The sequence below is a fragment of the Lissotriton vulgaris genome, chromosome 3_1 (genome assembly GCF_964263255.1).
Source record: "Lissotriton vulgaris chromosome 3_1, aLisVul1.2, whole genome shotgun sequence".
Taxonomy (NCBI): domain Eukaryota; kingdom Metazoa; phylum Chordata; class Amphibia; order Caudata; family Salamandridae; genus Lissotriton; species Lissotriton vulgaris.
Window position 1 is genome coordinate 721,318,328 of NC_141689.1, and position 15,046 is coordinate 721,333,373.

At 46.5% G+C, this 15,046-nt stretch overlaps 1 protein-coding gene across 1 annotated transcript in view; it reads left to right on the forward strand.

Moving 5' to 3' along the window:
- PGGT1B (protein geranylgeranyltransferase type I subunit beta) overlaps positions 1-15,046 on the forward strand; it is a 265,348-nt gene that overhangs the window by 164,875 nt on the left and 85,427 nt on the right. Inside the window, exon 6 of the mRNA XM_086961039.1 lies at positions 632-677. Coding sequence (XP_086817165.1) covers positions 632-677 — 46 coding nt within the window. The remainder of the gene's footprint in view (positions 1-631; positions 678-15,046) is intronic.

The following is a 15,046-nucleotide window of genomic DNA, read 5'->3' on the forward strand; positions in this document are numbered from 1 at the left end:
TATGTATAACGGTGCTGAACCATTAAGTACTGATGCAGAATGCTTAAACCTTTGAAGTAGACCCAGGTTTCAACATGCAGCTAGTATAAACATCTCCTAGCTTCAGTCTTGAGGCCATTCTGATTCCACTGTGTGGAACTACTTTTAGTCTGTGTCGAAGTCCTGGATGATACGCAAATACAGAGTCCTTGAATTGAACAGGGACTTTATCTTCATAGGGCTGGAGAGGGCGATTTGTGGTTTAACATTGGCAAATGTAGAGCGAGCATAAGGCTCTTTTGCTGCTTTTCACTCATATTTCACAAGCCTTTCAATGCTCATTAGTTCGATTCCCAGCTGAAGCAGGGGGTTTATTTTATCTGTAGCAAATGCTGTAGGATACTAGTCTTTGGCAACATTTCTCCCCTCGGATCAGTTACCTCACGTCTTTGACCTGTCCTTTCCAAAATGAGAATGAAGATGGTGATTGAACAGAACTGTATTTGTCTAGGTATTAGGTGGCCTAACCTACAGTTTCTGTTCACTGTCTAAAATACATTTTTTTAATCAAGAACAATATGGAAATAAGTCCTAATATATGTATATTCAGTTTTATACTAATTAAAAATGAATCTTTTTATTGTTTTTACAGTCTTATGACAACGGGCTAGCCCAAGGAGCTGGACTGGAATCACATGGTAAGGAATGTGAATGTTAACATAATTTTAATGTATCAACAAAAAGAGAGGTAGGAAGAAAGGAACACTCTTATTTCCCACTGATCATTATTAACAACAACAGAAGAGTGTTCAGAGCTTGTCAGAAAGGGACGGGTTTCAGAGCACAAAGAGATGAAAGTGGAAACGCCCTCTTGGTGTTTATAGAAAGCCCTCACTCACCGACCTGGTCGGTGACATGCTTCATCATCGGGCCCCACTGGGAGTGGCCGAGTGCCACCCCAGTGCTTCAATGCCAGATTTACTGAGGAGCGGGTAATGTGAAGTCGTGAGTGGCTAAGTGGTTGTGTAAGTGACTGAAGAAAGTGTTAGTGGTGAGATTAAAAATGCCTTAATTGTATCAAAAAATTCTTTATTGCCTGATCAATAAGACATATTAAAAGTATGTGTTGGAAAACTCAGCCAGATAAATTGCATGGCCTGTTTCCTCTAGATTTAAGTGCTGGTCAACATGTTTCTGCCAATGTCGGTTTTAATGTACCTGGCATTCGTCAGGATCTATAGTGTAATAAACCCCGGCGGTATGGACGCGCTAAGGCCACCTTACCAAGGGACATGAAAGTAAAAAGCGAGTGCGCAGTTGCATTTTAATTTTTGTGTGGTCTCCAAACTGTGAGAACCTACCATTTTTGTCGCACTCCCTTTTTACTTTCACGTCCCTTGGTAGGGTGGGCCTTAGTGCGTCCATACCGCCGGGGTTTATTACACTATAGGTCTTGACGAATGCCAGGTAAATTAAAACTGACATTGGCAGAAACATGTTGATCAGCACTTAAATCTAGAGGGAACAGGCCATGCAATTTATCTGGCTGAGTTTTCCCACACATACTTTTAATATGTCTTGTGGGCCTTAGCGCGTCCATACCGGTTTATTACACTATAGGTCTTGACGAATGCCAGGTAAATTAAAACCGACATTGGCAGAAACATGTTGACCAGCACTTAAATCTAGAGGGAACAGGCCATGCAATTTATCTGGCTGAGTTTTCCCACACATACTTTTAATATGTCTTATTGATCAGGCAATAAAAAACGACATAGCCACTCACGACTTCACATTACCCGCTCCGCAGTAAATCTGGCATTGAAGCACACTGGGGTGGCACTCGGCCACTCCCAGTGGGGCCCGATGATGAAGCATGTTACCAACCAGGTCGGTGAGTGAGGGCTTTCTATAAACACCAAGAGGGTGTTTCCACTTTCTTCTCTTTGTGCTCTGAAACCGGTCCTTTTCTGACCAGCTCTGAACACTCTTCTGTTGTTGTTAAACATAAGTTTAATGACAACAAGACAATTTATATTGGTGCCTAGCATAAAAAATATATATGTTTTTTGTTGTTGACTGAATGTATTGCTTTATGTGCATTTGATAATTTAATTGTCGTGTAGAAGAGAAGATACATTTGCAATCAGTGAAAACGTTCATTTGTTGTTGCTTAACCTCATAGGAGCGTCGAACGTTCAGCGCCGAGTGCTGAACGTTCAAAGAACGAATGCTGGCCCGTCGGCCAACGGTCGTGCGCAGCACTGGCAAGGTAGTGCTCGCGACGACCGTTGGCCGACGGCAGCACTTAAGGGGTTAGTATGTGAACTTTCTCAAAGTTGATCATATTTATTTATATGCAGAGTTTTATAAAGCACGAACATGACCCTTCCGGATATCATAGTGATTAGCTTTGCAGTATGCAAGAGCACATGGTGGTCCCTTTAGTTTGCAAAAAGTACTGATCCTTTGAAATAGTTGAAAGTGCAGTAGGTGAATGAGGAAAGTTTTGTCGCTTTCTGGAGTATCGTTTTGCAATTACATCATTGAACTGCTTCAGTACAACGACTGTGAGGTTCCAGCTTCAGTGAACAGCTCCTTCTCTGTTGGCATTGTCCAGGCAATTGGAAGAAGAACGTTTAAAATTGTTTCATAACACACCTCTTCTAGAGGCAGATGTGGAGGTCAGCTATCAACCCATTTCTTTACTGCTTATTGCAGCTCATTTGGCCAAAAACATTCTTGACTTGGTCAATTGCTGATCACCACAAAGCATCCAAATTTTTGAATTTTTTATAGCTTTGCTTTTGGCCTGGAACTGGGATAGAGGCTACTCTACTGCATCATCTCATGGTCAATGTTTATTTGGCCATTGTGTATGCCTTATTCTTTTAGACTTGCCCACCGCTTTTAGATCCACCGGCTCCGGTTATGTTATGATGATTTGTAGAGCATGTTATTCTCCTGTGAGGGTATCCCAGTTCTCAGCAGTTGTCCATGCAATGATTTTCCTGTATGCTTGTCAAAACTGTCTGTCTCCAGGTACTTGGCGGAATTGAAGCTGAAAGGAGGAAGCTCTGATGTGGTTAGGGAGGTAATTCCATGCCTTGGGGGCGATGTATGAGAAGGCACATCTCCCTCCCTGTGCTTGAGTAGGTGGGGGATGTGCCCGAGTGAGAGTCCAGCTGAATACAGTTATCTGGCAAGCTGATGAAAGTGTATGCGGGTGATGAGATATGTGGGGTCTGAGTTTTGGAGTGGTTTGTAGATGTGGCTCAGGAGTTTGAAGTGGATGTGTTTATTTATTGGGAGCCAGTGGGGCTTCTTGAGGTTGGGGTGGTGTAAGTATGATGCAGGATGTTGAGGACGAGACTGGCTGCAGCTTTCTGGGTTGTTTGTAGTCTGTTCAGGAGCTGCTTGTTGATCCTGATGTAGAACGCATTGCCGTAGTCAAGCCTGCTGGTGATGAGGGCTTGTGTGACCTTTTTCCAGGTATTTCTTGGTGCTACCAGGCATCCATTTGAAAATCTTTTGCAGCATCTTCAGTAGGTGGAAACATGAGGTGGTCACTGCGTTGATCTAAGCAGTCATGCTGAGTTTCTTGTCCAGGAGAATTCCTAGGTTCTTTGCGTGTGCCTTGTGGGTTGGAGCTGGTCCTAGATCTGCCGGCCATCATGTTGGGTCCCTTAGGAGGCATTGTTTTTGAAGACTTGGAGGTGTTGAAACTGGTTTTTGTTGTTAGGGGCTGACAGGGAGCGTATGAGTAGGTATCATCTGCGTAGGAGAGGGTGTTGATGACGTGGGATCAAATGACCTCCGTCAGTGATGTCATGTAGATGTTAAACATAGTGGGACTCCACAGATGAGTTTTTTTGCTTCCAATGTGTATGGCTGTGTTCATCCTGTAAGGAAGGAGCAGATCCCATCAAGGGCCATGTATGCCTCCTTCGTGGAGTCTTTTAATTAAGATTGAGTGTTGAAGGCATTTGATAGGTCTGGCTAGGTGACGGCTGCTGTATTTCTTCGATCTAGGATCGTCCAGATTTAGTCTGTTGCTGCGAGGAGTGCAGTTTCTGTGATACAGTGGGTCGTGATCCTGATGGCAAGGTGTCCAGGATCTGTTGTTTGCCGAGGTGGTTTGTGCGTTGCTTGAGGATCTTGGATGGGATGGGAAGGGAAGGGAAGTGAAGGGTAGAAGGTAGATTGATTGGTAGCTAGTCAACGGAGTTGGGCCTGCCTTAGATTTATTTCAGTAGGGTTTCGAAGGAGCAGGGGGAGGTGGCGGTGGAGGTGCTCATTATATTGTTGAGAGTCTCACTAAAGGGCGTTGAGTCTAGATTGTAGATGTAGTGAGGGCATGGATCTGTTGGGACTCTGAAGTAGACCGTTCTCATGGTGTGGGTAGTTTCCTTTGAGTTGATAGTGTTCCATGTGGTTATGTTTTTTTCGTTGCTGTTTGTACGTAGGCTGACGGTGAGGCTGTGGTGGTCTATTTGGTAGACAAACTTGTTCTGGGTAGTCCTGATTTTGTCAATGAAGTAGTCTGACAGTCTGTCGCAGCGGACTTGTGACTGGGTGATTTTGGAGTTGGAAGTTGATGTGGTGAAATCTTTGACAACTGTGAAGATTTCTTTGGTGCAGTTGGAGCTGTGTTCTATGCATTCCACCAGTGCTCTTGTCTTGGTTTCCTTGATCTGCTGGTGGTATAGTCTGAGGGCAGCTTTGAAGGTTCCTTGTTGTTGCTGTCTTGACTGGTTCTCCATTTCCTTTCCAGTTGTTTGAAATGCTGTTTAGTTGCTTAGAGGTCATCCACCAGTTGGAATGTTTTCTGGAGCTTTTTGTTGGTTGTGTTTAATGGGTGGAAGGGAGTCGGAGGAGCAGTTTATACATTTATTGAATTGGATTATGTTGCTTTTGAGGTTGTCAGGGTTTGGTACGGACTTGCATAGTAAACTGACCCAGTCTGCTTCTGTTATGTTACTCCTGTGCATCCGGCTGGTTGATGGTGTAGGGTTTCTTGTAGTCTGGGCTATTTATATGGGAGAGTACAATGTGTGGTTGGTCCAGGCGAGGGGTGTGGTGACTTTGAACTTGACCCTATTTTGGGTGGCGAAGACTTGGTATAGGGTGTGTTCGGCACCGTAGGTATGTTCAGTAATATGTTTAGTGAGTCCGAGATTGCCTAGCCTCTCCATGAAGTTTGTGAATTTGGGGTCAGTTGGGTCTTCCTGGTGAAAGTTGAGGTCTCCTAGGAGGTTGTAGTGCTTGACTTTGATGGAGATGGGGGTGATAAAGTCTGTGAGTGGTGTGTGAAGTTGGCTCATGGACCCTGGGAATGGTACACAAGTGTTCTTCTTGGGGTGTGTTTTGCAGTGATGTAGAACTTGAAATGGGGGTGGTCCATGAAGCTCTCTGGGGTGGTGGAGCAACCTTGTGTTGTCGGTCTTGTCGGTCGATTATGTATCCTGTGGCAATATGTGGGACCGACGTGAAGTTCAGCCAGCTCTGCTGGAATTCATGCAGTGACCTTGTCATTATTCTCTTCCTACCTCAGAGGACAGAGGCAGACTTTAGCAATGCCTCATTTTTGCTCTGATCATCAGTAGTTTCCTATGTAATATCTCCTGGCTCATTTTCCTCGGTTCAAAAGCTGATAAGGGCAGTCATTCAGTTCATTGGAGTGGATTCTGTCTCTTATAAAGACAATATCAAACTTGTCCTGTTGAAGCTCTACGCCACTAAAATGAAGGTTTTGGTAGTCAGACCGGATAGGTTGTGAGAGCATGCTCTTTGGTTTGCCCACCTCTCCTGTTTCAATGTTAAGAGCTTAGGGTTTTACCTTGATAAAGGGCTGAGACTGAGAGATCAATTATGTACTGTTATAGCCTCCTGTTTCTTTCAGATTAGGCTCTCAAGGAAGTTTCTCCTATCATTATTCCACACCATGCCCATGTGTGGGGAGCTGCAATACTTCTGTGGTTAGAGTACACCACGGTCTGTCTAATTGTGTCTCCATCTACCATACTGTGCAAGCTTCCAACTAATTCATAATATGGCAGTGTTAATGGTCTTCAATCTTTAAAAAATGTATCATATCTGTATTGCACATCCCTCTATACACTGGTTCCCAGTGGAGCAAAGAATTATCTTCAAGATTTTGTGTTTGACTCATCAAGCATTTTATGAAATGGGGCCTAAAGGTATTCGAAGTGGCTGCCTGGTTCAGTGCCTTCCTCAAAGTACCTCACATTCTTTGGTCTGATTGAAGCCATTTATTTCTCTGTTGCTGATTCTGCCGCAGTCTACCTTACCGGCATCCTAGTCTACAACCCCCCTAAAGCCTCTCCCTCTGCCCTATCACAACTGGTGCACGTCATCACGGACCTATCCCTTAAGCACCCACACTTTATAGTTTTGGGTGATTTTAACCTCCACGTCGATGACCCCACCTGTACCCAAGCCACACGCTTTCTTGACTCTCTCCAGAGCCTGAGTCTGACGCAACTCATCCATGGCCCGACGCATGTAGCGGGCCACACACTAGATCTTCTTTTCTCCAACCTTTCAGGGACAATTACGCATCCTTCCCTCCCCCTCACATGGTCCGATCACTTTTTGCTTGCGTTTGATATCCCTATCCCTCAGGCACCTATCCCGGTGGAACTAGGTTCAGGCTATGCAAGAAAATGGCATAAGGTCACCTGTACTACCCTAGAGCCATTATTTAGCTGCTCTCTGGAGTCTCACTTAGGTAATATTGATGACTGTGTTACTAAGTTTAACACGACCTTATCGGCAGCGATCGATGAAATTGCCCCTTGTACATCTATGTCATCTGCAAGATCTCGCCCATCTGCTCCTTGGTTTTCAGATGCCCTACGTAAAGAAAAAAGCCACTGTAAAAAACTCGAACGTAAATGGAGACTTACGTATGACTCTGAGGCTAAATCTATTTACAGAATGGCCCTTAGGAAATTCACTAAATCAAAAAAATTGGCCATGAAAGAGTTTTTTGCCTCCCAAATTAAAGACGCAGACAATTCGGTAAAAACACTATTTAAAATTGTCAAGGATTTTGTTCAACCCCCTGCTATGACACCTAATAATCTTGCTAGTCAGTCTCTTTGTAATGGACTATCAGACTTCTTTCAAGAAAAAATTGACAAAATCGCATCTTCCTTCCCTCCTGCTGGAGCCCTTGACCTTCCCCTTTCCCCGGTTTTAATTAACCAGGACACTGCTCCTACATTAGTCGCCTTTAAGGATCTCACCCCTGATCTTGCACGTAAACTATTATTACTGTGCAAATCTGGTTCCCCTTTGGACCCGGTTCCCTCAAAAATTATGAGTGAGTTGTCTACCTTACTGTTAGAGCCACTTACTTCCATCTGGAACGCCTCTCTACAGTTAGGCCAATTCCCCTCAGCCTGGAAGGAAGCTCTGCTTGTGCCCATCTTAAAGAAATCCGATGCCGACCCTACTCAGTTTAGTAATTATCGGCCTATTTCTCTCCTTCCGAAACCCGCGAAGGTTTTGGAAAAGGCAGTCCAACTTCAACTAGCAGAATACCTTGAGACCAATTCTCTTTTGCATGATTCCCAGTCCGGTTTCCGTACTGGTTTCAGCACTGAGACCGCACTGTTAGAAGTATCAGAGACTGTGCGAGAGTGTGTGGACAAGGGCGAGGAGGCCATGTTGGTCCTCCTCGACCTGTCCGCCGCTTTCGATACGGTGTCACATAAAATCCTTCTTGACCGTATGGTGCAGATTGGAGTGAGCGGCGTTGCCTTAGCGTGGCTGCGTTCCTTCCTCCAAGGACGATCACAGAGGGTTCTTCTTAGACCTTTTGAATCAGAATGCAAACCTCTGGCGCGCGGAGTTCCACAGGGCTCAGCGTTAAGCCCCTTGTTCTTCAATGTTTACCTAGCCCCTTTGGCCAAGGTAGTAGAGGCATGCGGAGTCAGAGTGATCTCTTATGCTGATGATACTCAGCTCATATTCTCTTTTAGCGATCACTCTGACTCCAGCCTCTCCAGTTTCCGCCACTGTCTTGGCGAAATCTGTTCTTGGATGTCCACTAACCATTTGCGATTGAATACCGATAAGACGGAGGTGTTGTTTTTCAATCAAAAAATGGCCATTCCACCCTCACTTTGGTGGCCAACGATACTTAACCCTCCCCCTACCCCGGTTCACTCTGCCCGTAACCTGGGGTTTATATTTGATGATACACTATCCTGCAGCCCTCAAATCAATAAGGTCACGTCGATTTGCTATGGTAAATTAAAAATGATGAGGAAGATCTTTCCATTCTTGCCAATGGAGGCACGCAGAACTGTCACCCAGGCCTTAATTACCGCCCACCTGGATTATGCTAACAGTTTATATGCGGGGGCCCCTCTATACCAAATTGAACGTCTCCAGGTGGTGCAGAACGCCGCCGCAAGACTGATTGGCAACATTCCTTACATACATCCTATTTCAGCGTTTCGTAAAGAGCTTCATTGGCTGCCTATCGCCAATCGCATCAAGTTCAAAACGCTCATCCTCGCCTTTCGAGCTTTGAATGGAACTGGCCCAGATTATTTAAGAAAGAGACTGAGATTGTCCTACTCGGTCAGGGATCTCCGTTCCAACAATCTGCGCCTCATGGTTGTGCCAAGATTCCGTCGCACAAGAATGGGGGGTAGAGCTTTTGCTGTCCTTGCAGCCAAATATTGGAACAGTCTACCAATTGATCTTAGATTTGCTCCTTCTGAAGTGCTATTCCGCAGACGCCTCAAGACTTGGCTATTTTCATCTGTTTAGATTACTTCCTCTTCTCCTGCTGACAGTTTTTTAGCGCCGGGACACCCCCGTTGGGGGTAGCCGTGCGCTTTACAAAATCCGTAAATAAATAAATAAATAAATGAGCAAACGAAGGATGGATTTAACCCAGATCTCTTGACTGGGGGTGAATGTATGATTTATTCAGCATTGCGACCATTTGTTTGCGTAGTAGTTTTCACCCTAAGTGGGATGGGTATGCCCAGACATGGGTCCCTTGCTCACTGTGCCACTGGATTCAAGCTAGCTTGTCTGATGAAGGGTAATACCAAAAAACGGTCCCAGGATGCTTGTTTTCGGTCTAAGGAGGACCTGGCTTGGCAGTTCGGTTTGGACTGTTCCCTTGAGGCACAGGGTTAAGACTGATTGGCATATGGCTGGGTCTAAACTGGGGTGGCATGGTGAGCAATATAACAATGGATTTAACCCAGATCTCTTGACTGGAGATGAATGTATGATTTATTCAGCATTCTGTCCATCATTTGTTTGCGTGGCGGTTAGTAATGCATCACATGTGAAAGAGGGAGTTTGTTCCACCACGCAGGGACTAAGGCGGTCGCTTCCTGTAATGCCATATAGTGGTCAATGGTCATGTGATGTAATTGATGGCACTATGACCTGGCTGTCGTCTTCTAAGGTACTCGGAAAGGGACATCATGCAGTATGTCCCTTTAACCCGCTTGATGCTTCTTTCCTGTTTTCCTCTTCCACTTCCATATGATCTCTACCTTTCCTAAGTTGATCAAAGATAAAAGATCATTTTTTATTCAGTGTTTTGTCTCAGTTTTAAACCTTGCCCCTGATCACGTGAAACATATTACAGGGAAGGAGGCTGGAGCATTATTAATGTAATAAGCAAAGATCACTTCGTCTCTTCAGTCATTACACTATTTAACTTACAGGATATTGTAAACCAGTATCCTCTACGAGCAGTACATAACACAACACCATTTAGGTTATGACCGAAAAAGCTAAATCTCTCTTTATCCGGAACACCGAGAAGGAGGTTGTCAGAATATCTCAGCCAATTTAATGTATCCTTAAATGAACGCCTGTCTTTAAGAAGGTCCAGAGATGTTATTTATTGCTGTATGGATAATGCAGAGTACTTTAAAGTTATTTTGTATGAGACAGGATGCTGTGAGAGGCATGAAGAATGGCAGTGGCAGCCTCCAATGTTCAACTGCATTAGGGGCAATCTGCAGTAACTTCATTCTGTCCTTGGGGATCTCCCGATAAAGGAAATCCCCACAATGCAACATGCCAAGGCAGTGATGGTTGTAATTCTGCCTTCTGGAGTACGACATGATAGGGTTTGATGAAGAAGTCTCATTTGGTGGAAAACAGAGGTCATTAATGACATCTTAGGTGTTAAAGTTGAAAAGAAGATAACATATCCGATATTTTACCACCTTGGACACATTCCAGAGCACCCACAGCTTCTTAATCCAGACAGCAGAGCTCCAGAGAGGCTCAGGTCAACCCAGCCTTTTACAGTGTAGTGTGAACCTAATTTAAGATATTCTCTTCCATCCATGACTTCAGCTATGCACTTAAAGCTCTGATTCATCAGCTTGGAAGTCTGTTTCCAGTTGCGCCAAACGATACTTAAAAGTCACTATCTGAGTAGAGCTGTATGAACAACCATCAACAGTCACTATTAAAGTAGCTATCCAACTACCGGCGGCTTGGATTTATTCAGAAATTTACACTCACCCTTTTTTTTCAGTCTCGGGTAGCGTAAGACTGCGCACATGCGCAGTCGAGCTGGCGAGACTTAATGACTTAGAGTGAGTTTCACTAGCGAGGTTAAGCCCCGCCCCTCTTTTCCATTGGCTGGCGTCATGAACAGTGACCAGCCATTGGAAAAGAGGTCGCCGTGACGTACTTCTTTCTCTTTAAGCCCCGTCCTTTCAGACTGGGTTCCTTGACTTACTGCTGTGGTAAAAGGTTCCTTATCTTCTTTATGGGGTGAAACAGATGGCAACAAAAAAAAGATAAGGAACCATTTACGCCAGCCGGACAGCCGACAAAAACAGAAAACTCTACGTCGCCTCTGCTGCTGCCCACACGGTATCTGTGCGGGGCAGGTTCCTTGAAGCCTCTGGGAACAGGCTCCGCCGTCGCCTCTCCTCGGCCTTCTGCACTATAGAAGTGTGTCGCTTCATCTCCGAGAACCGCTTCCTCCTGGCAGCTCAACCACCCCCGCAGCCGCTCGGCGCAGCGCCTGGACTCCATACAGCGCCGCATCCCCGGGCATCATCGCAGTGCCAGCCCCTTTCGCTTGATGATCATCCCCACCCCGCTTGGCCGGTCTCACGTCACCGATGGAGAGCGAGTGCAGATGTGGGCAGTGCGGCGGAGGGGTGGACAGTGGGGCAGAGGGGTGCACCACCTCTTGTTACTAAAGGAAGGTGCCCTCATGCTTACACCGAATTCAAGCTGTCACTGCCTTGATAAACGCCTCAAAGCACCTGCATCGGACACATTCATTGTTGCAGTGTGCGCGGTGCACGCACCGACGCGACTCAGCTGCCGCTCTTGCACTACCCTTCTCTGAGACCCTCGAAGTGCGCTGAGACCCCAACCCTCCTGACTCCAGCCTGTCCTTCCCTGTCTCTCTCTCTCTCTCTCTCTATCTCTCTCTCTCTCTCTCCACTCTTTACTGCCAGCCCTACCACCATGCCCAAAAGGCGGCCAATGGGAGACCCAACACCCCAATGTTTAAACCACCGATTTTATTTTCTCCAGTTTTATGTAGCGTTAAGTCAACCCGAAGGTATCCGAGCGCTTTACACGAGCACCAGTCTTGTTACAAACGGACACATTCATTGTTGAAGTGTGCACGTACCGACATGGCTCAGCCCCCGCTCTCGAACTACCCTTCTCTGAGACCCTCGAAATCGGCTTAAATTGAACACAAGCTGCCACTGGCCTGATCTGGAAAGACCACGCCTCCAAGCACCTGCATCTGATACATTCATTGTTGCAGTGTGCGCGGTGCATGCACCGACATGGCTCAGCCCCCGCTCTCGCACTACCCTTCTCTGAGACTCCGCCTGACCTTCCCTGTCTCTCTTTCTCTCCACTCTTTACTGCCAGCCCTACTACCACGCCCGAAAGGCAGGCCATGGGAACCCCAACATTTAAACCACAGATTTTTTTTCTCCAGTTCTATGTAGCGCTAAGTAGACCCGAAGGTATCCGAGCGCTTTACACGAGCACCAGTCGCGTTACAAACGGACACATTCATTTCTAGGCGCGTGGAGATGAAGTGGTTTGCCCAGAATCACAGGATGCTTCAGCCTCCCGCCGAACTCGAACCCTAGTCCCTTCGCTCCCAGTGGACAGTAGGCCCTGCTGCCTACAGTCCTAACCCTTACCTCCTTGTGCACGCCTAACATTACTGCCATGAGCATACCAGCTCTGAAATCTGCACACGCCTGGTTCTGCCACCCTTAGTTCTACCCTCTTACAGCCCTGTGCACACCCGGCTCTTCAATCTCTAGTTTTAACCCCTCTCCTGCCTGTGCACACCCGGCTCCGCACTCTGTAGCCTTCACCCCTCCCCTGCCTGTGCACACCCGGCTCCACACTCTGTAGCCTTCACCCCTCCCTGCCTGTGCACTCTCGGCTCCACACTCTGTAGCATTTGACCCCCCCTCCCCTGCCTGTGCACTCTCTGCTCTGCACTCTGTAGCCTTCACTCCTCCCCTGTCTGTGCACTCTCGGCTCCGCACTCTGTAACCTTCACCCCTCCGAGCCTGTGCACTCTTTGCTCCGCACTCTGTAGCCTTCACCCCTCCCTGCCTGTGCACTCTCTGCTCCGCACTCTGTAGCCTTTGACCCCCCCTCCCCTGCCTGTGAACACCCAGCTCCGCACTCTGTAGCCTTCACCCCTCCCTGCCTGTGCACTCTCGACTCCGCACTCTATAGCCTTTGAACACCCCCACTCCCCTGCCTGTGCACTCTCAGCTCCATACTCTATAGCCTTTGACCCCCCTCTCCTGCCTGTGCACTCTCGGCTCCGCACTCTATAGCCTTTGACCCCCCCTCCCCTGCCTGTGCACTCTCGGCTTCGCACTCTTCACCCCTCCCCTGCCTGTGCACACCCAGCTCTGCAGCCTTGACTCCTCCCTTGTCTGTGCATTCTCGGCTTTGCAGCCTGTAGCCCTGAACCCCCTTATCCACTGTGCATAATCGACTGTACGATCTGCAGTCCTAAACCCTCGCAGTCCACACACACACACACACACACACACACACACACACATGCACACACACACACGAGGCTTTGCGCCCTTAGTTTGAACCCCTTACTCCCTCCACACACTCGCCTTTGCTGTCTCTTGGAATTATGATCTGGGGCTCTGTGTATGTGTGTGTGGCTCGGTGTGTGGCTCTGTGTGTGGCTCTGTGTGTGTGTGTGTGTGGCTCTGTGTGTGTGGCTCTGTGTGTGTGTGGCTCTGTGTGTGTGGCTCTGTGTGTGTGGCTCTGTCTGTGTGTGGCTCTGTCTGTGTGTGTGTGTGTGGCTCTGTCTGTGTGTGTGGCTCTGTGTGTGTGTCTCTGTGTGTGTGTGTGGCTCTGTCTCTGTGTGGCTCTATGTGTGTGTGTGTGTGTGTGTGTGTGTGGCTCTGTGTGTTTGTGGCTCTGTCTCTGTGTGTGTGTGTGTGGCTCTGTCTGTGTGTGGCTCTGTATGGGTGTGTGTGGCTCTGTATGTGTGTGTGGCTCTGTGTGTGGCTCTGTGTGTGGCTCTGTGTGTGTATGGCTCTGTGTGGGTGTGGCTCTGTGTGTGTGTGTGTGTGTGGCTGTGTGTGTGTGCGTGTGTGTGTGTGTGTTGCTCTGTGTCCGCTAATACTCTCTACTACTCTCTAATGCTCACCTATTGCTATTGTAAATGACATTCTGTAGTAGGGGATCTCTGTGTATAGTCATAATCTAGTGAATAGTCCCGCTCATGAGCGTGGACCCCGGAGCAATCAAAAATAATCTCTTAAGCTGTTGTCAAGAGCCTAAACCCACAAGTGGCGGTAATCTCGCATAAGAGGTATTATTATCCAATTGGGAATTTAAATGAGAGCTCATGGTCAAGAAGAGTGCGAGCACGGAACTCCAACATGGCCGCAAGGCTGGAGTCGAGGCTCGCGGTCTAGTGTTTTTAGCTGACATCATCAGCCGAGTTCTGGTGAAGCGCGCGCTGGTAAAATTCTGCGCACTTCACCTGAGAGCGTACCGAAGAGGAACGAATTTCTTGACATCCATGAGAATACTTCAAAAACCCTTAGTTTAATTATCTGCGTTCACGCCGCTTAACTCAGTGTGTGAACAAAGTCGAGGTATTATCAGTTAAAGTCAAAAACGACCGCGTGTAATGAAACGCAGCTCGTCTTTCAGTTTATAATTCTTACGCGAGTGCCCAAAGAAAATAAAGCGTGTCCCTAGAATTTCCGTTCCGAGAATTACAGAGAATTAATCCTGAGCCAGGGTTATACACAGCAAAAGAGACGACGCAACAACATCTAGTCAGAAGCGGTTAGCGTGACAGCTGGAAAACGTCTAACCACACCTGCGGAATAAAGGAAACGATAAGTGGAAAAATTCTGTTCTTGCTAATGACATTTAGAGAATGAGCAAAGTAAAGAATGTCAAGTAATACTTACCGTGAATGGGTGACTGATGAATCAAAATCGCATAGCTATTGCAGGAGAGAAGTCAGTACCAGTATATCTGAAAGGAAAGAAAAGACAGAAGAGAATTAGTTAAGAAGTAAATGAGAAGATAACCATAAATACAGAAAAGGAACACAGTATAACATTCAGTAAGTTAGAGATACTAAAGATATTATAGATAAGTTCCAGGAAAAAAGAGTACAGAGTAATGATCACAGTTGAATTAAATCTTACAGATAAAACTAGATGGTTGAAAAAATAAGAAGCATCTAGGATAAGAAGCAGGAGGACAGAACAGAAGTGAGTAAAAGGAAAAAAGAAAAGAAAGGTTAGAAGTCATTAGTTAAAGATAATCACACATTAATAAGGGAAGAAACACATTTCTGTATTGCAGGTGAATAAAATAAGAGTTCTGCCAACCCCTGCCAAGAAAAGAAGTTTAGAAGAGAGGACAAGACTCTTGGAAATAAATGGTAGGTGAGAGTTCAGGAGGGAAGTTTTAGGGTTAGGAAGAGTAGGACTAGAGTAAGAGTTAATTGTGCTTCTTATTTCCAGGGTCCTAGTTACAAGCG